Source organism: Emydura macquarii, unplaced genomic scaffold (genome assembly GCF_026122565.2).
Source record: "Emydura macquarii macquarii isolate MOO-44397 ecotype Brisbane River unplaced genomic scaffold, CSIRO-AGI_Emac_v2 contig_499, whole genome shotgun sequence".
Lineage (NCBI taxonomy): Eukaryota > Metazoa > Chordata > Testudines > Chelidae > Emydura > Emydura macquarii.
Window position 1 is genome coordinate 1,412,538 of NW_027130636.1, and position 21,070 is coordinate 1,433,607.

At 46.3% G+C, this 21,070-nt stretch overlaps 1 protein-coding gene across 6 annotated transcripts in view; it reads left to right on the top strand.

Moving 5' to 3' along the window:
• Positions 1-21,070, top strand: part of EPHB1 (EPH receptor B1) — a 351,973-nt gene that overhangs the window by 285,015 nt on the left and 45,888 nt on the right. For 5 of the 6 annotated variants that reach the window (XR_010918133.1, XR_010918132.1, XR_010918134.1 and 2 more), the window contains exons 6-10: positions 767-948; positions 2,132-2,294; positions 7,401-7,509; positions 8,541-8,605; positions 20,593-20,715. Coding sequence is in view for 3 of the 6 variants with exons in the window: in XM_067538719.1 (XP_067394820.1) it covers positions 767-948; positions 2,132-2,294; positions 7,401-7,509; positions 8,541-8,605; positions 20,593-20,715 (642 nt within the window). In the remaining 3 variants the exon portion in view is untranslated. Of the gene's footprint in view, positions 1-766; positions 949-2,131; positions 2,295-7,400; positions 7,510-8,540; positions 8,676-20,592; positions 20,716-21,070 lie in introns of those variants that run through there. The other variant, XM_067538721.1, reaches the window with a different exon arrangement.

Sequence of the window (21,070 nt, forward strand, 5' to 3'; positions counted from 1 at the left end):
CTGAATCTGCCTGTCTCTCTCTGTCTGATTCTGATTTCTACACCTATTTATCCCCCCTCGGCTATGGCCACAGAACATCTTCCTCTTTCTTTATATTCCATTCTTTAAGGTTGAATTCTCTGTGTTATCTGGTTTCTACAATACTGAGAGCATTTTCTCTTGGCCCCTTTAAATAGGCGGCGTTAGTGCAATGAGTTGTATTAATTAACAGGCAGTAGGTTTAAAACAAACATTTGCAAGTATTTCACACAGCGCAGAGCCAACCTGTGGAAATCGTTGCCAGGGGATGTTGTGAAGGCCAAAAGTATAACGCGGTTCAAAAGAGAACTGGCTAACTTCATGGAGGACAGGTTCATCAATGGCTATTAGCCAAGATGCTCAGGGATGCAACCCCTGCTCTGGGTGTCCCTAAACCTCTGACTGCCAGAAGCTGGGACTGGATGACAAGGGATGGATCACTTGAAATTGCCCTGTTCAGTTCATTCCCTACGAAGCATCTGGCCCTGGCCACCATCAGAGACAGGACACTGGGCTAGGCAGACCATTTCATGTTCTTGCACTTTTATTATGCTGTGTAATATCTCATTCTCCTTCCTCCCCATTTGCTTCTTTCTCCCTCTTCTGTTTTCTCCCCCCTCACCCCCCCTGGATGGCTCCCTGACATGTTATTTTCACCCTCTGGTCAAAACATGTTATTTTCCTCCCCTTGCCCCCCCAAGTTAATTTTCACATCTCTTGGGTTTCTTGTTTCTTTCTTTCCCCACAGCTCCTTCCATGGTTCCCATCATGCACCAGGTAAGTGCCACCATGAGGAGCATCACGCTGTCGTGGCCTCAGCCAGAACAGCCCAATGGCATCATCTTGGACTACGAGATCCGTTACTACGAGAAGGTGAGCCGGATCTGCCACCCCGAGATCAGCAGCCCTGTGGGCTCACGACCAGCCATCGTAAGCCTGACTGAGAGCCGGGGAAGAAGGCTGGGGTGGGAACACTCAAGGCTCCTCTGTATTTTTTCCCTTGTCATGGACTGTTCATTACGGGCTGATCCACCACTTGTTGAAGTCAGTTGAAGGACTCCCGAGTAACCAGGGTGGGGTTGGCATCAGCTACTTGGATAATTCAGCAAGGTGTATGCTCATGAGTGCTAACCCCCAGTCCTGGCCAGTACATTGGGTGTGAGCCTTTCCTTTCTGCCTGGCAGCGTCGCTGGCTAAAGTGCTGACCAGTGCACCCCTGCAGGGCGGTGGACAAGCAGAACTAGGAAAAGACGAGCCAAACCAACTTCCCGTCAGTGATCTGATCTAAGATTTGAACCTGCGTCTCCCAGGGTGACAGGACTGTGCACACGTTGGTGTTTGTAGTGTGGAAGCACTTTGGGACATCAGCTGAGACCAGAGCTGTGTTGTGCTAGGCTCTGTACATGCACATAGTCCAAGACAATCCCTGTCCCTATGACCTGGCAAGATGGGCAGGGAGGGGCAGGGGAGAAGGAAAGGCTTATCTTCATCCCCTTTCGCTGGTGGGTTTGCTTTCCTTGCTCACTTCTGCAGAGTGTCTCTCCTGACCTCGCAGAGTTAAAACCTGGTGCAGGAGGCGGTCGTGTCGTTTAACCCACAGACTGTTGCTCTGGGGACTGACCATTATCCTGTCTAAAGAAACATGCTAATGTCCGAGTGTAAGCCGGGCTGCGTGCCCTGCGATGGCATTGAGAGAAAGCAAAGGTCACCTCATCATTTAGATCTGCCGCCTCTGGTTGAGCCAGCTTGTACCTGCAAGCGGTCTCCCAAAGCAGCCGTGGTGGGCTGGCAGCGTCACACCCGTGTGCAATGTGTCTAACTACAACACAGTTTACGTAGACTAGTCATTTAAAGTGCACACTCCGTAAATGACAATACGGCCGCGTCCATCATCCTTCAGTGCTCTGTATTTTAAGTGCAAAGTGCTTGGAGCGGGGTGATTGGAGCAGTAACTGTTTCACCCCAGTATACCCATTCCACCAGTCTCATGCTGGAGTAGAACCCCGGGGAGGCCACTGGAGGGGGCTACCGGATGAATAGGTTGCCATTGCACCGGCACTGTGCTGTCGCCTCTCTGTAACGGACACCATCCTTTCTGTGCTCTTCCCCGAAGGACCACAACGAGTACAATTCGTCCATGGCCAAGAGTCAGACCAACACGGCCAGGATTGAGGGGCTGAGGCCTGGCATGGTGTACGTGGTGCAGGTGCGAGCCCGGACGGTGGCTGGCTATGGGAAATACAGCGGGAAAATGTGCTTCCAAACGCTGACAGATGGTAAGTGCATGGCAATAGGAGCGGGTGAAAGAGAGAGGCAGCACTTGCAGCTCAAGCTGCAAGCTGTAATTGGATTAAATAAACCTGTCTCTCCAAACCCCAGCTCCCAGAGGGGCAGTGTGGCAAGAGTCAGGTGATTTATAGTGATGTTTGATTAATTGCCAGCTGGAGGAGTAATCTGCTTTAAATCTCTTACCTCTGGTTTCTCCTCCACCATTTAACTGCATTTCCCGCATCTATATGCCGCTGGGATTATTTGCATGCCACCTGAACGTTAACCCCTTCCCGACCCCACGCTTCTCATTGCAGGAGAGCTGAGCGGGGAAGTATGTCACACTAGAGTGGGGTCATGCACAGAGACGGGGCGGGAGGTGAGCTGAGCGCCACGGGATCACATGCGCGTAGAGACGAAAGGCGGATGAGGACTGGCAGGCCAGCTGCTCTAATCCCTCTCCCGGCAGGTTGTTGCGTGCCTACACTCCCCTCTCCACTCACTGGGGACGTCTAGGCTGCAATGCACGGTGCGAGTGCAGCTCAATTAGACATCCCCACGCGAGCATGGGTATTTTAAATACCAGTGTATAAGTGGCAGGTGGAATGTCACAAACTGGGGACCCTATGAACTCCTTGTGCTCCTGGAGCCTGCACCACCACATTGACATTGCTATGGTTAGCCAAGGGTTAGCGCGGTATGTCTACCTGAGCTGCAGTCGCCCCTCGGAGTGCAGTGTAGACATACCCTTGGTCCAGGCTGGTTTTTAACCACTTCCTCAATGGAGCTTCTGCTCTTTCCTTGGGAGGCTATTTCACACTCTAACAGGCCTCGCTCACGGGAAGATTTTCCCAAGATTCAGCCTCGGTGTTTCGGTTTCATCCCACTACTTCTCCCAACCTCTCCTTCTTCGGCCCTAAATCTTTCCACTTCATCCTTGCTGCTTCCTCCCTCCAGATTCGTATAGATTATGTCCCTCCATCCTCTGCTCCTGAGCTCCCATTTCACCAAGCTCTACGCATTTAGCTCTTTAACTCTGCCCTCTTGTAAATCAATTCTCCTAGCCCTTTAGTCAATAAAAGATGCAAAGAACAGACTAAAATAAGATTAGAAAGATGCTATCCTTTCTGTATCTGCTTTCTCCTATCCTGTATAACAGTTTATGAGTTATATATTCGGTAGGTCACTAGAAGAGATGAACAAACTGCTTCAAATCAAATAAGAAGTGACGTGAAACTTTACCTAGGTCTCGGAGCATTTAGACCTGATCTAAATCTCTTCACAGCTGGCGGGTCCATAATTCAGACCAAGCAGCATTCAGGATCCTTTCCCCAGTGCAGTACATGGTACCGAACGGCCCAATTCACAGAGTTCACATCCTCATTTCGTTCTTTCTGCAAAGTTTCACAACAACCCAGGCTATTTGGATCCATTCCTCTGGTTCTAAGCATCAAAACATGCCCGTTAACTTTAAAAGAATCAGAAAGTGAGGGGATTTTCTGTGCCTTTAGGGAAATGCTGGAATTGACAAAGAAAGGCTTCTCTTATGGTAGTTTAACATGTCCAGAAGCCGTAAATTCCAGAAATATCCCACGGTAGCCGGTTATCTCTGATTTCCAGCCCAGTTGCACCTCCTACAGAGTAACCTGCCAAGGGCTCAATCCTGCAAGGTGCTGAGCATTTTGTCTCTGATCCAGCAAAGCATTTAAGCATGTGAGTAGCCCCGCTGAAAACAACAGAGCTATGCTGATTTACAGCAACTCAGGATTGAGCCCATAATGTCTATTATTACTACTGCCTGTAGACTGCTAGGACATCACATGATGGATGCTAGATACCTGGGCTGCGCCTGTGAAGCCACATTATCAGTGGTCTGATATGAATGTGTATGCAAGGTTTTCTCACACAAGTGGATTAAAGTGGACACAAGTGGATTAAAACTGAGGCCCTAAACTGGTGGAGAAACGCTATAGATCTGTCACCTCCAAGCCTGTGTCCTTTCTCTCTTCTCTGGCTCCATTATTTTGTGCTTTGTCTTAGTGAAAAAGGGATAAACTGAACTGAACAAAACTGATGCAAAAGACCTCCAGCCTCCTCTGCAAATCTATGCCTTTCTGTTGCACGCTCAAAAAAGTGTGATATATGCCCGTGCGGCTTGCAAATGTTTGAATCAAACTAGATGTCAAGCTAGATCAAGCAGAATTTTGCACATGCTGAATTGTGGGTACAAATTTATCAGCAGCAGCTAGGATTTTCAATGGCGCTTAAGGGAGTTAGGAACCAAATAGCACTGCAATGTAATGGCAGCTGGGTGCCTAACTGACTTAAGCACTGTTACAAATCCTCACCCATTAATATTAATTTCCATGGGGGTAGCAGTGGGAGAACCAGTCAGGGGCCATTGTGTTCAGTGATGTCCACAGATGTATTGAAAAAGACAGTTTATAGCACAAAGACACAGAAGCCATTTAAAAAAAAATTATGGCCCCTATGATTGTTGCCCAGAAGGACAAAGACAGAAAAATGTGTGTGATCGTCTGTGGCAAATGTTAATTATTTATTTGTATTACTATAGCAACTAACAGCCCCAAACAACATCAGAGCAGGCACACAGTAAGAGATTTATTCAGGGAGATTCAATGACTTGTCCAAGGGCACGCAGTGAGAGAATGAGGAATTGAACCGACGTCTCCTGAGTCTTGACGAAAGGCCTTGACCACAGAACCATCCTTCCTCTCCAAAAAGTTCTTTTGCTTTTGCCTTCTCTTATTTAAGAAGCTAACCTTCAACAAGAGGTTCTTTTGTGTATATTTTCTGTCAGGCATACAGCTACCAGCATAAGGAAAAGGAAAAACACAGAGAATGACTGAAAGGATGAAAATAAAAAAATGAAAGTCTTGAATATTCAGGATTAGAGGAGGGAGGAGAAAACTCTGCCTCCAATAAGCAATGAATTGCAATTTAATAAGAATGGATATTATAGATTATTAAATAATCATTGATCGTTAGATGAGACTGTCTCAGGATTTAAATAGCATGCAGGAGATAAATCTGGTTACTAGCAATTACCTATGAAAAAGAAAAAATAAAGATAAAAGGAGTGCTAAATACTTGCTTTTGAATGAATTTTACTTTCACCTCATGTTTGCTGCTGCTGGTACAGGTGACCAGGTCTTACCCCCTAGAAAAGGAATTATTACTATTTGTATTGCATTCAGGAACCAAGATTAGGGTCCAGTTGTGCTAGGTGCTGTACAGACAGAGAGAGACAATCCTGGCTCTAAAGAGTTTATAATATATACAGATAAGACAGACAAAGCGTGGGAGGGAAAACAGAAGCACAAAGATGGGAAGGTCACACAGCAGAGTCCGGATCAGAACCTAGTGCAGTGTCCTTGTCCAATAGACAACAGTGTCTCTGTCAGTCATGCAGCCGTTGTTAAATAGGCTTAAAATAAAGAGTTAGAGTTTGAATCTTGTTTTCACTAAGGCCCCTTTTCATCACTCCGGCAGTGTAAAAGGGCTTAAAGGAAATGGGTCTTACTGTAAATGAGAACCGGTCCCTTCTGGATGACAACATGTTCTTTTCACATATCCCCTCCGGGTTTTAACGCCTTCCCTGCTGCAAGTTCAATGATTGTGTCTTGGTCACATCGTTGGGGTAAAAGGGTCTGTTAAATGATCAGAACACAGCAGCGGATAGTACGTCTTCCCGTGTGTGACCTGGGAAATCAGCTTCCTTAGTGGCACCAGCTACTGCCCTGTGATCCATGGAGTTGAATGGCTGTTGCAGGGAAAGCTCTGTTTGCAAGATGCTCTCTAGACATGAGAAGCCAGAGTTCTCCGTGTCATTACTCCTTTTTCTAGTTCCCAGCATATGGATTCCCTAAAGATGGTCTAGGGCAATGGTCCCCAAAGCTTTTCTGTCGTGTCCCCCTTGCCCGGTCCACATCCCCCCTGGGAGTTGCGGTCGGGAGTCCGGGCTGGGAATAGGACCACAGTTGGGAGCCAGGAGTGGGGGCTGGGAGGAGAGTGCTGACCGGGGCTGGGAGTGGGGCTGGGGCCAGAGCTGCAGCTGGGGCCAGAACAGAGCTGTGGGCAGAGTGGGGTTGGGTGGCACTCCCTCCCCACCCCCCATGGGGCTGGCCTGGCCCTGCTGCGCCCCCAAATGTTCCTCTACTCTACTTTAGGGGGGTGTGCCCCACAGTTTGGGGGACCACTGGTCTGGGGCAGGGCAGGGAATAGGGCATCTATATTACCTGAGTTTCACCTTGCTGGGCAGTAGCTACAGAGTAAATGAAGAGTGATGGCTGGGATTTCCAAAGTGGCTCCCAACTCTGCCTCCCTTTGAAAATTGTAGCCTAAATTGCGAAATCCTCCCTCTTCCCCAAGCCTGTGGCTCTAAAGCTCCTTCCATCACCACTCACCCATTCCCAGCTCCCTCTTGGTGTTGTCTGAGGTCGGTGCAGAGCCGGGGCTTGTGCAGTTCTCCCTTTTCATTTCTCCTCCCTCCCAGGCCCAGTGCTCAGGGCCGGGGCACTTGATGGTGATTGGCTCTGGTACCTTTTGTGAGTCGGTGAACCGTAGCATGCCCCCACAAAGCCCCAGAGTCTCAGGGCCATTCTGTACCGTGGTAATCGAAACCATGGCAGCATGGCTGGGACCACGGCTGCCAGATCCAGACCTCAAGGGCTTTTTCAGCTTTTGACAAGATTCAGAAACGTGTCACTTTCGCTCAGCCAACAGCCCTTTCTGTTCTGTTTGTTTTAACCCCAAACGAACGTGAGTCAGGTGTGACAATTCCCATCAGGGCTATGCAAGCCCAGGACTGGCTCATCCACTGCTGTTTCCGAGCATAGGATGATGCTCCCAGCCCCCGAGTGGTAGGTCTTGACCGGGAGGAGGAGTATATCTGGTACCTGAGTCCCTTTCTGCTAGCCTTATTCACAGCAAGTAGCACCTCACTCCGTGAATAGACCCCCTGAAGCTAACTTGGGTAGCAAGGCGCTTCCCAGCCAAAGGCCGGCAGAATCAGGTCCCCATCAGGTCTGTTCTTGGCTCTTGTGGGCTGGTGTGGGTAGGAGAGAGCTGAAGGTGCTTTTCCCCCCTTGCAGATGACTACAAGTCGGAGCTGAGAGAGCAGCTGCCTTTGATCGCCGGGTCTGCAGCAGCCGGCGTGGTCTTCATTGTCTCGCTGGTGGCTATTTCCATCGTCTGCAGCAGGTGCCATTTTTCACACTCAGTCGTTAGCTTTTCTTTTGCAATCAGAAGGGCGAGTCTCCCTGGCAAGCAGTGGCCATGCCTCTCCGATGCAGTGATGGTGCCTTCACAGAGGGAGCGCTAGCTACAGTGCCTCCTGCTGCCAGCCAGGAGCAAAGCAGCGGTCAGACTGGAAGGGTGGGGAATTATTCACCATTGCCCTTGCTCAGATGTGAGGGTAACAGGAGCTGCACTGAGATTTGGAGAGGATGGGACGTACAAAGTAAGCAGCACCTGCAAGGAGTGCATGCGTGGTGGGGAAGGATGAAGTACCCTTGCAGTACCAAAAGGCAAGAGCATCCGAGTCTTCTGACTCACGTTAAATCTTGCCAGGAGAATGCAGCTGAATGAGCTGGAGACCCCTAGCACAAGGCAGTTTACAAATGACTGTGATGCTTGTACTAGAGATTCCCAAGGCAGAGCTGCCACAGTCAAATATCACACCAGACGTTTCTCAGTGGGTGATAAATTTTTCAGAGAGTTTTTATGAGAACACAGTGAGAAATTAGACGTGAAACAAGAGGGGAAGCATGTTTCATTCAAGTGAACATGAGCCATGGAGACAGCAACAGATTTAAAGGAGCCTAATCAGAGCGTTCACTTCAGTGCCATTTTTGCAAACACGGACCCAGTTTTATTGTCTCCTACCCTTTCCTGCTCCACTCACTGAATCAGCAGAAAGTGGGAAGCATCAAAAACATGTATGCAGATTCCAGAGCTACACTGTCTCTTCCTTTTCCTGTGGACACTCGCTGACAGACAGACAGATATGGGTAGACAGCTGCATGTGTGGATGTGTTTATATCTATATTTCTGAGCATAGCTACATAACCTCGATGTAGATATGCATTAGGGTGTGTGTAGCAGGCATCATTTTCCCATGCCAGTGCAGGTAATTTCATTGTCACACACTTTTTCAGAGATGCTCTGAGTGGTTTGGGTAACCAGTGAGCCATTTATACATTACCTGTGCAATTTTTCTCCCCTTTCCATAGGAAGCGCGCTTACAGCAAAGAGGCTGTGTACAGTGATAAATTACAGCACTACAGCACCGGTCGAGGTGAGTGGAGAGAAAAACAGTACAGCAGTTTGGGGTGGAGAAAGAAAGCTGTAACGTGTGTGTTTCCTATACACTCATAATTTTTATAGAGAGCTGGAAGCGTCTGTATGGCTTTGGAAATTACATTGAAAGAGAAACTTCTTGGCACAGTCTAACTCAGTTGAAGGTGATGCATGGGACAGTAGCAAAGAATCTATGACTGTAAGCTCAGTGCAGCTCAGCACACCTTCATGGGCTTGAAGGAGGAGAGGGAGACGGTTTGGTGCAGAGAGAGGGGGCGGCTATTGCATGGGTAGGTGCAGTATTGAAGAAGGAGAGAAGACGACAGAGGGATTATAGGGTGGAATGAGTGCGGTAGAAGCATTGCATGCCCCGGAAGGTGAGGAAAAGGAGTTAGAAGTTGAAGGAGAGAGGAAGCTATGAAGAGAGAGGAACTAGTGAAGGTGTCTAAGGAGGGCAGAGGTGGTCAGTGCATTGGGAAAGGATGCTGATCTTAGCAGGAGAGGGGTTTTTGCTAGTGCTGGATGAATGATTGATTTGTAGGTTTGGTGGCTGAACCAAAAAGTCTGAAAAGAAATTTCACGTCAGGTCGAAACCTGAAACCACGGTTTTCCAGTTTTGGCTGAAGGAGTTTGAGTGAGCTGATAAACTGAAGGCTAGACCCATTGAGCTTGAGCAGTCCATCGGGCATCCATAAGGAGATACCAGAAACAGCAAAGGTGGGGGCCGGTCAGGAAGTGAATGTCAAAGGTCAAGAGAGCAGATGCTTAACCCCAGGGCTCAAATGGGAGCATCTAGGGCAAGAATAAAATAAGGGGTGGAGGCAGTGACAGAGCAGATGCCTCTCCAAGCAACACTGAGAACCAAGAACGTGGAGAGCTAGGAAAGCCCTGGGAAGAAAGAGCATGGAGAGAGGGAGAAGCCAGGAGCCAGGCAGGGGTCCCGAATGAATGTAGAAGACTGTAAGATTCAGCTAGCAACGGGTTATGACTGGGTGTGGTGAGAGCAATCTGAAAGGAGGGCAGTGGGTGAATTCAGGGCAGGTCAGGCAGCGTCATGTCCCAATCAAAGAAAAAGGACTCTGGGAAGAGAGAGTGGGGAAAAGGAGATAGGGGCCTGGGACAGAGGGGGCAGGTCCTGAGGTGAGAGGCGGACAGGAGAAGAGAGGCCCCAGGAAGCAAGGTGCAGGCGGTGAGGATTCAGGGAGGGAGAGAGCAGATGGCAGAGAAGAGCTGTTGGTAGAGATTGGCTATGTTGCCTTTGAAGAAACCCAAGAGATCCTTGAGCAGGAGAGGCAAAGCACGAGGGCAGGGAAGAAGAAGGAGGCTTTACAAGTGTAGCAGAGGAACGAAGAGCTGCTGTGTGTTGACAGCAGAGGAGGCAGTCAGAGAGCTGAAGCAGAACAGAGGCAGGAAAGTACAAATCTGAGGGAGTCTACGTGTGTGTGGGCGGGGAGGGGACGTGCTCCCGAGATGGCCAGCAGAGTGGATGGAGCCACAAGGATAGAGGAGCCAGGGAGAAAACCAAAACTGCAGCGGCATTAGAGGAAATCCACAGCATCGTCTAACTGGGCCTCCTCCTGGCTTCCTCTTTACGTGGGTATTTACAACATTTGCTGGAGTTAAGCTAAGGCCTGAACAGAAAATACTTGTTGGAATCTAAGAAGCCTTTTAGCATCTTTCATGCTGCAGCCCCATTATCTGCTCTTCGGGCTATCAACTTCACTGCTCGGTTAATCTTACACTCGGTAGCAGGCCTGTGCTTCCAGCTCGCACTGGTCACGAAGAGGCTGTGTTGCAAAGACTTTGTGAGTCCATGCCCCGGATTGGATTGGTAAACAATGACAAGAATCTGAAAGTCAAGAGGGAGTTCTCGCTTCTCCTAAGGGAGCTAGCTTTTTTAAACCTCTTCCTCTGGCTGTCTGTACATCCACGGGTCTGAAGAAAATCTAAGCATTGATTGGGTGCAGCAAGTACAGCTCATACTCAGCTGTTCTTCCAGAGCACAAGCTCTGCTCTTGGTAAAACTGTGAATGGGCCTTTATAACCTGCATTGGAAAAGATAATAAACTAGTAACACAACAGCCCCTGCTGGTAATTGCCACCCACACTTCCACAGACTTCACATGCTCTACCTGCACACGGAACCAGCTGCAGAGCGTTGCATTCTGCAGTTCCCAGGTGTTTCAAGGAATGTCTCTAACACAAACACACACTTCCCTTTAGGGCTTTGCAGATTACAGGCCACCTCAGAACCCATATAAAGCAGGGCATAGCAGGAAAGCAGCGGAGTAGGAAATGAGATACAAAATTGGGCCCAGCTGTAATCCAAATCAATCTACCAGAGAAACCTCCCAGACACGTTCATTTTCTTTAAAAAGGACCCAAGGTGTAGAACAAATGGGATTAATTATAGTTGTGATGAATGGGTTATGTTACTTGAGAATTACCATGAGGCATGTCATTGTACTACAGGAATGCAGATGCACAGGGGCAGAGTTAAGGCTTCACGTTCAGCCTTTAATTAACTTGCATTTCCTGACACTGAGTAAATTTACCCTGTAACCCTGACGTTCATTTAGTCATTTTTGTATGAGATTTCCTAGGGTTTTTATTTTATTTTTTTTCAGTAAAGAGAACAGAATGAATACAAAACCCATAGATACCAACAGAAAGAGATTAAAGGAAAGCGGGCAAAACCAGAAGAGAAGAGTTACAGTCTAGAAATGTACAGGTAGATTATTATGCCTCTGAGTTACTAGCTAGTGAACATACGCTTAGCTCCTGAGAGCAGATGAGCTGTGATAGTACAGTGTGTGCAATTTGTTTGCACTCCAGGGGAAGGTGTCGCCTGCCTCGCCTACTGCCATGCGTTCTGAAAACGGCTGCAACTGTAAGCCCCAAATCTGTCAAGGATTCTCAGTCACACTGAGACCTAGCCATCAAGTCATGTTTTGGAATATTGGACCAATAGTTTTCAGAATGCTAGGACTTGTTTCTCCATCATCCTGCACTGTGTGATCGTGCACACCTGTGCAAAACAGGTGTGAAATGCTGCCCTTCTGATTGTCATCTCAAACGCAGGCGATTGCATCTGGTAGCTATGGCGGAAGGAGCTGCCAGGCCCCTGCTGCTGTTTTTCCCACCTCAACCAAAACTCCCTGTCCTTGTCATGTCATGCACAGAAGTTGATCCAATGAAAGATATTCCTTCGCCCATCTTGTCTCTCTAATATCCTGGGACCAACCCGGCTACAACAACACTGCATGTCTCACTGTTGTTTTGTATCATATGGCCACATGCTATACCAGAGCAACACCCAGAATCAAAAGAAGGCTGGCTAGGAGAGGCGGGGGTGGAATACTGTGGTTCAGGGAGGGTGATTTTACCTGGGGTATACAGCTTGTTCTCCATAAAGTCCTTATTCACGTGGATAAACCTGTGGAGCCAGTGGCTGTTCATATGAGTAAGAATTTGCCTGAGATTTGTATCTCTTTCTTGAAAAAGTTTCTGTGTATTGTGACTATGCAAATTCTTGGGCTGTTAGTTTGGCATCCCAGCGTACAAGTCCCTGCAGTTGCATTAAACTGGTATCGCTGCTTAGGACATTAGTTTACAATGTCATGGCTTTTATTCTTAATCGTATTTATTATGGTAGCCCCTGAGAGCCAACTAAGATCTGAGCTCCATTAGGCAGTGTACAAACACAGATTCGTAGACAGTGTAGGTTAATTCCATGACTTTTTCAGAGGCTGGGGCTTAGCTGAATGGAAAGACAGGTGAGGTGAACGGATTGAGGATGCAGAGCAGATGAGAAGAGGGGTCAAAGGAGGCTTTGAGCGGGGTAGGTGTGGAGTGAAGCTGGGGTGAGCTGAGAGACTGTGAGGAGGAAGCGGGAGGGTGGACTAAAAGAGCCAGTGAGTCAGGGCAGAGAAAGTCCAGTCAAAACTGTAAAAAATATTTTAGATGGATTTTGATCCTCTTAGCTCTCCACTGGAAATCCTTCAGTATGATCATGCAACCTTTGTGACCAGCAAAACTTTAAGCAAATGTTTTGAAAGTTCTCTAAATATCACTAGACTCCGATTAAATATGATGGGTCTCTCTTCCCTCTGTTGCTTCCCCATCCCCGTTTTCGTCTCTTCTGCTGCATCTCTCTCCTTGGAAAAAACGGTTTGTTCAGTGACTACCAGCCAGAGCCTTGTCCACCAAGTCATTAGTGGTCTTTACACCCTGTCCTCCGACTTGTTCCCAGTGTGGACATTTCCAAAAGCAGCACTTGTCTCCGTGGCTGGAAACAGCTCGCATGAAGTGAGGCAAAAATATTTCAGCAAAAGAACATGCATCTTTAGAAGAGGTAAGACGGCCCTACCCAAACTGGGATTTTACATCATGTTGCACCAGTCTTCAGGAAAAATAGCAAAGGTTTTTTTTTGCAAAGGAACCTCTCTGCAGCTCCACCTGCAATTTGTGATCTTGGGGTCGCATTGCCAATCCATCTCATTTGGCGTTTTTCCTACCTGTTTGCAAATATCGCCAACCTCCTTGAAGGGAGGTAATTCTTCATGCACCAGAATGATTACAAATCAAATCCATTTGCTGTGAGTTCTGCACCTGAAAACCTCTGCTGTGAACAGTGGAAAACTGGCTCTTGGATTACAAGGGAGACTCTGCCAAGGTTAGAGAGATGGCTAATGCTATTATTGCACACACTAAAGGAAAACAGGTGGGAAATTTGTGGAGAGCAGCTAATGCAGTGACAAGTGCATCAACTGGAACAAATAATGCACTTATTTAACTAAACAGCAGTTAGCATCTCCCCTCACATGACCCAGCTGTTCATGCTAGAGCCACTTTGGGTGTGTAGCAGGTGGGGAGTAGCTGGGGCAGGGTCTGATGTAGGACACTGCAGGAAGGAATGCTTGATTAGAGCTGTGCCAATATCTGATTTTCATGGACAAACTGAAAAATAATTTTTAGAAAATTCATTTCAGATCGATCCAAAATGAAATTTTTTTAAACATTTCGGTGAACCGAAAAGGTTGAAAATATTTCATCTCTGGGTGAATGAAATGTTTCATTTCATGCTTGAAGGTTTTTGTTTTTTTTTTAAATTGAAAATTTTTGTTTTGATCTTTTCTAATTTTTAGGGAAGGGGGTGAGGGGAGTGGGAGTGTTCGACATAAACAATCTGATGAATTTGCAAAATCTTTCAGTCAACCTAAATCTGCATTTTTGGGGTGAAAAAAATGTTTCATCCAAAACATTTTGCCCAACTTTACACCTGATAGACGCACACAATGGTGAAATGTCTTCTGTGTACAACAGAACTTTGTGGATTACTCCAAAAGGAGGATTTGTCTCTTGATACATGTTTTGTGTACATGCATGCCTGCATCACTGGAACAGTGGAATGTAGTAGAAAGCATATGTGTGGGAATCCCTACAAGGTTTCTCCAGGGATCTGGTTATCAAAGAGACATAACACTGCTATCCAAAGTACTGTGGTCAGAGATTCCACAAAAAGGTCCCCCAGCTTCTCTTCCACACCAGCATTGAATAGTCCATCCTGAAAATGACATTGTTTGCAGTTTTCTTTTTGCTGCAACAATCTGGTGCAGCTCCCAGAAATCAGGGGAAGTGCAGATTTGCGGAGCTGGTATATCAGGTATTCGCCATCATTATAGTAACTGAGCACCACACAGAGATTAGTGAGTATGTCCCCCAGATGCTCCCAGGAGGGCAGGAAGTGGTGTTGTCCCCAATTTACAGATGGGGAAGTGAAGCTCAGAATAAGCAAGTGATTTACACAGGGAGTTTCTGACAGAGCTGGGAATGAAACCCAAATCGGCTCAATCCCAGCGCAGTATCTTAATCACAAATCAGGGAGACGTAATGGAAGGCAGAGCAAGGTAGCAATGTTTTCTGTACAACAAATTTCTCAAGCAGGGTCAGATTCTATGTTGTTTCTGAATTCACATAGTTCCTGTTACTAGTAGTCGTTCTGTTGGCTTGTTACTGTTGTAGAGTGGTGAGCACGTGTCCATGTAATTAGTATTTGGACCATATGTTTCTCTGCTGTAGCTAAGCATGAATGTCTGTGTAATCTGAGAAGTATTTTCGTAAATTGCTATTATAGGTATCGGTGAAATGGATTTGTAAGATGTTCGCTAACAATTTTATATTTGTCATCACACACCCAATCAGAAATAGCATTCCCTTAGTAGTGGATGATGCATAAAGTTGTAAAACAGTTTAATTAACAACTTTTGATTTGGAAATGATCGACATTTTCTACAAAAATTCACCTTTGGGACTGTAATTTCCCTTGCTCATTCTATGTCACTGCTCTGCAAAGCACTTGGAGATAAACCTGAGTATGAAAGGTATTGGTTCAATCAGCCAATGTCTGCTCCAGTGTATGCCCCCTGCAATCCCACTGATGTCTAGGTTCTACGCAAGAGAACGTGAAACGACTAATGGTTATAGAAATGAGTGTTTGAGTTTGCTAAATCATTTCCTATGCTCGAATAAGGTAGTTAATAATGGCATCCAGTTTGTACAAGGATTGGGGCAATAGCAAGAGGAAAAGGGAAGTATTTACGGTGGGGTTGTCAGCAGAGCTCAGCGTTGGCCTCCCTCTGCTCCCATTCACACAAGTGATAAAACTCCCAGCCCAGAGCCCTTTAGAAACTCCCAGTCTTATTCCTCATAGCGATGGCTAGCTAAGGTCCTGCAGACTGGGATGATCAAAGCCACCCAGGAGATTTGGATGCCCTGATCCCATTAATTTCCTCCCAGGCCTTTCACTGTAAATTGGCCGGCCTTGCACCACCTACCTTACACCATCCGTCATGCTCCATAAATTGGCTGCTCCGTAATTTAAAAACCTGCTGACATCTTAGGGGGCTACAATAGAGTGCAATGGTATTTGTGGAGCATCTTTCATACTCACTGGCTCTCAGGATCCTTTCCACAGTTGAATAATACAGCAACAGAGCTAAATATGAGCAGATGGAGAGAAAAATTAATACTCTGATCGTCACGCTTTCTTTCATGCTCTCCCTTCTGCTTGGATCTACCATATCCACTCCTGCGTGCCAATCCTCCACCATCTCCACATCCCTCTTTAAAGCACACTTTTCTCCACAAACCTGTCAGGGATAATTTGCATAAAACTGAACAAATGAAATATTCACTCGTGACCCTTTACTGCAAGAAATCAGAAAGAGACATACGAAGCTAGTAAAATTAAATGCTTTGCTCTCTGCAAGAAAGGCTACCGAATAGAGTTGGTTGGGAATTTGTCAACAAAAAGTTATTTTTCCACCTGAACTGCAACTTTTTCCAGCAACATGTCAGTTTTGATGAAACTGCTGTCAGGAAGAGTGCTTAGATCCAGGCTGGAATTTCTGGTCAAAATCAGAGAGCGTTACCAACCCTAGGGTAGCCACTAGCTTAGTGGTTTGAGTGCTTTGTCTGGGATTTAGAGGAACCAGGTTCAAGTCTTTGTTCCAGCTCAGGAAACAGACTAGTCTTGTCTTGTTTTTTTGTGAAAAATTCCAAGAAGCTTTTTCACTTTGCATCAGACTGAAAACAAATGCCAAAACCTCAACATTTTGGGGGAAATGGAATTCTTGGAATCCCTGCCAGCCTACTATCAAGCTTCCCTGAGAACTGCGCTTCCCCCTGCTTGTGAGAAGTCATGTTTCTAGACCAGCCTTCCCAACCACAGCCTCTCCTAGCCCCTTCTCATCTTTTGCTGTATTCTAATTTAGAGCCAGTCCTTCTCCCATTGATGTCAACGGTGGGACTCATTTATTTCAAAGCAGGATCCGACCTTTAAATTGTAGGCGCCAAGATGCACGGGCTCGTCCTTATACCTCCAGGCACAGCTATAGCATTGTGTAAGTAATAAGAGCATCTTTCTAAGAGGCATTAATAAACGCAGAGGAAGAGAGAATGAATCAGAATGCTGGAGGGTGTTCATTTCACACATCAGCTGCTGCAGAAGAGAAGGCTGTCATGCCACCAGCATTCGCAGTGAAACTTTGTGAAGGGGCCAAAGGGAAGTTAAGCTCAGATCCAGACAGATCCATTGAAAGAAATTGACACGAATGGCCTAAATGCCTCTTTGGGGTGGAGCCTGAGTGCCTGAAGAGTGGGTGGCTTGGGGAGAGAAATCGAAAGAGAAAAAAGGTTTCCTGGCTAGGCGGGGTAAGTGAAGTCTTAAAGGCCACGTAGCTGTTATGAACTGGCCCCTGGCTGTTTGCGGATGGAGGGGTTGTGGTTCCAGCTCTTGGCCTGTGTGAGACGGTGGCTGCAGAGGGGGTTGCTGTAGGCCAAGTGCGAAGGAGTGAGTGAGGATTTCCCGAAAGGTGGGGTTGCGGCAGTGGGGTGCATGGGCATGTCCTGATAGGTATCTCTGAAATTCAGCGTCAGAGCAGCCTTTGATACCAGCGTGGGCTGTGCTGCTGAATGCATGGGGAGGCCTCCGGCAGCCTTTCCCGCCTTGGTGCCCCTCCCCTCCTGCCAAACGACCTGGTGCCATTGGATACCCAGGCTGCTGCTCCTCCTCCCAATCTGCACGAAGCCCCCGCGTTCCTTCTGGGGGGATGGGGTGAAAGAGCCAGGGAGACAGGCTGGCCCCAGCCATTTGGGATGGAGGGGAAAGGAAGGACCACATGCTGGGAGCAAGAGAAACAGCTGATGTGGTGATCGGGCTCCCGTCTCTCGCTGGCTCTCCTGTGATGAAATGAGTGAAGACCTCCTGGCTCCCGAAATACGTGATGTGACATGAGAGCAGACCTGCCTCTGAATGAGGTATTCCTCAGGGCTATCCAGGAGGCAACAGTGGCTGCGCTGGCAGAGGGCCCCAGGCCGCTGATCCAGACTCCCCCCCCCCTTTTCTCTTTTTATTTCTTCTATTTTTTGATCACTAAATCAGTCTTGGTTACGATCCTGTAAACCCCTCCGTAATCCTGGTTGGAGCATCAGCCGCTCTTGTAAAAAAAATTTACGGGGCTGTTAAAGTGTTACAAGACAGAGCTGTAAAGGGATTTATGAACTGGGAGATGTACAGATGGCTTCTTTGCAGTCTTCATCCTCGGCCTTGGGAACGTGGAGCTTCTGCCCAAACACAATTTTTCACAATTGCTCCATGATTAACAGGCCACATCTGAAGAGTATCTGCATATAGCGTCTATTACCTGTCTTGCAGGTGGTATGGCCTGCTTCCTTTGTCCAAGATTTAATTCTGAAAAACACCAGTTTATTATGATATTTCAATGGCATTTGCTGTACTCATTTTTTCCACTGGCTAATGTGCACCAGATGAAAGGAAATGCCATTTGAGCAGCCACCGTTCACGTTGTTTGCCTCCCCAGGTGTGAGGATTTTGTTTTTAATTTTAACAAGTATAGTAACAAGATCTGAGTCTGATTTGACTCCTGAAGGCAGATTCCACATCTCCCTGCAGTGCTGTACAAATCCCACCATCATCTGGCTGAGTGTTGGCAGCTCTGCCTGGAGGGACATCCCCTTGGGATGCTTTTTAGTAGGCAAAAATAATGCCTGGCTATTGGTTGTGGAGGCTTGTAACTCATATTTTATCAGGCCATTCAGGTTTTTTATTGTAATTGCTACACTCTGTCAATTTAGTAGCAGCCACAAAACTTTCAAAGGCCTTTTTGGGTAAATAAATATTTCTCAAATTATGCAGGAAGCATCATAAAATTGCTACTTTCCTTACCATAAAACCTGCTAATTGTAGTTTTGGTTTGTATCTTCATTACTGTGAGTTGAATGTGTAATGTAAATAGGCGAGAGCTTGGGGAAAAAAACATTAGCTTTGTGTTTAACTCAGAAGCTGTGGCTTGAGGTGGTCTGGACCAAATTAAAACCCTCTTGGCATGACTTTACTTCCTAAAATGACAATTGCAGCACTCAGAAAAACATGGCGCTGAAAAAAGGCATAAATCAGTGGTGCCCACTCTCTTGATTTTAACACAAGTCTTGTGGTATTTAATGTTAGTCCTACAGTCCCAGCTCCTGAAGTCATTTTGTGAGAATCTCTGCTTCCATTAAAAAGAAAGGAAGTTTCTAGCCCTTGTGGTTGTAGAAAAAAACTTGCAAATGTGACCCAAGTGCAATCTAAACTTCAAAAACTAGAATGCAAATAAAAAGCGCCCCACTTTAAAAAAATCCTGTGATTTTTAAGCCAATATCATGAATTTGAGGCCTGACTCATGATTTTGAACTATTGGAGTTGGCAACGTGATATTCCTTTCTTAGAAGATCAGGGCCTACTCTGTCCGTTTCATGAATGTATATGAATGTATTTTTCCTGTTAGAATGATACCATTATCATCTGCGGAAAGGGATCTGCAGGTCATAGTGGACCACAAGCTAAATAGGAGTCAACAGTGTAATGCTGTTGCAAAAAAAGGGAACATGATTCTGGGATGTATTAGCAGGAGTGTTGTAAGTAAGACACGAGCACTAATTCTTCCATTGTACTCCACGCTGATTAGGCCTCAACTGAAGTATTGTATCCAGTTCTGGATGCCACATTTCAGGAAAGGTGTGGACAAATTGGAGAAAGTCCAGGGAAGAGCAACAAAAATGATTAAAGGTCTAGAAAACATGACCTATGAGCAAGACTGAAAGAACTGGATTTGTTTAGTCTGGAGAAGAGAAGACTGAGAGGGGACATGATAACAGCTTTCAAGTACATAAAAGGTTGTTACAAGGAGGAGGGAGAAAAATTATTCTTCTTAACCTCTGAGGATAGGACAAGAAGCAATGGGCTTAAACTGCAGCATGGGAGGTTTAGGTTGAACATTAGGAAAAACTTCCTAACTGTCAGGGTGGTAAATCACTGGAGTAAATTGCCTGTGGAGGTTGTGGAACCTCCGTCATTGGAGGTTTTTAAGAACAGGTTAGACAAACACCTTTCAGGGATGGTCTAGATATTACTTAATCCTGACATGAGTGCAGGGGACTGGACTAGATGACCTCTCGAGGTCCCTTCCAGCCCTATGATTCTATGATTATTATTAATATTTATCATGCTTATCACAAAAGTGCCTAGGGACCAGCCAAGAATGGAGCCTATTGCTCTAAGGTCTGTACAGAGACAGAGTAGCAGGACTGTCCCTGTCCCGAAGAGTTTACAATCTAAATAGATCAGACACACCCAGGGTAGGGAACACACAAATGGGAGTGAAGAATACTGTAATATTTTCCTTGTCCGTTTCTGTTTGTCTCTTTCTATGTCCATGTTGTATTTGTATATTTATATTCTATGTCCATGCTGTATTTTATATGTATTTCTCTTTCTGATTTTATCCTCGTAAATTTTCTTTCTTTTTAGTGTTTTTATTTTTTCCTCTGAAAGTTTAAAAGAAATGCTCCCCCCTCTTCTTCTAACCTTTCTTCCTTGAGTCATTCATTTTCCACCTTGTTATTTTTCTCCTTTTTCTAATCTCTTCCTCCATCCCTCTCAGTGCTATGTCACAGCTGCCTGGTATGACCTCGGCAGCGGTTTCCACTCCAAAAAGGTGTCAGATTGATAAATATTGATCTCAACCTGCAATTCTACGTCGGCTTTGCTGCTAATGCATTTGGTATGACTTCAATAAATAATGGCCCCGCTCCAGCTTCCCGTGTGCTTTGTGTGGACTGGTCTCAATCTGTCACTTTATAAGTAATATGTTCCACATACCAGGAGAGGAGCAAGAGGAAAGATAACGGAGGAAACGTGGACGACAGGACAATAAGAGAAGATGAGTGGGATTGGAGCTGGAAGGGTGGAGAATGGGAGAGATAGCAAGAGTGGAGTAGAAGAGCTAAGAGGAGTAGCATTGTAACTGACATGCAGAGAAGTGGGAAAGTATCAGAAAGACATAAGATGTTCCTAAAGCCCTTCATCTGAATTACCATCTGTTTTCTCCCTGTTGCCGTCCCTGCTATGTCTCTCATTACCAGGCTCCCCAGGTATGAAGATCTACATTGACCCCTTCACATATGAGGACCCCAACGAGGCTGTCCGTGAGTTTGCCAAGGAGATTGACGTGTCCTTCGTGAAGATTGAAGAAGTCATTGGAGCAGGTGTGTCTTGTTTCACCATTGGTGCTCTTTCCCCACCCGTCCTCCCACCCTCTCTGCAACTCTTGCATCTTCCTTTCTCTTCCTCCATTTCATTTTACATCCACTCATGTCTCAGAACAGACTCATTCAGTTAAAATAAGAGCAGCTTCACACTTCTGCCTAAAGCCTGAACTCTGAATACTCTTCTGAGATGTGGGAAAGTTTGGTTAATTTATGAACTCATTGATCTCGGCGCTTCTTTGCACTGCTTGGTTTAACTTCCAGGAAATAACAAGAGAAAGCCGGACATCTCTCTATATAGATATCACCTGTAGCATTTCTGGTATTATTGTTAAATTACTGTATCGTGCTAGTA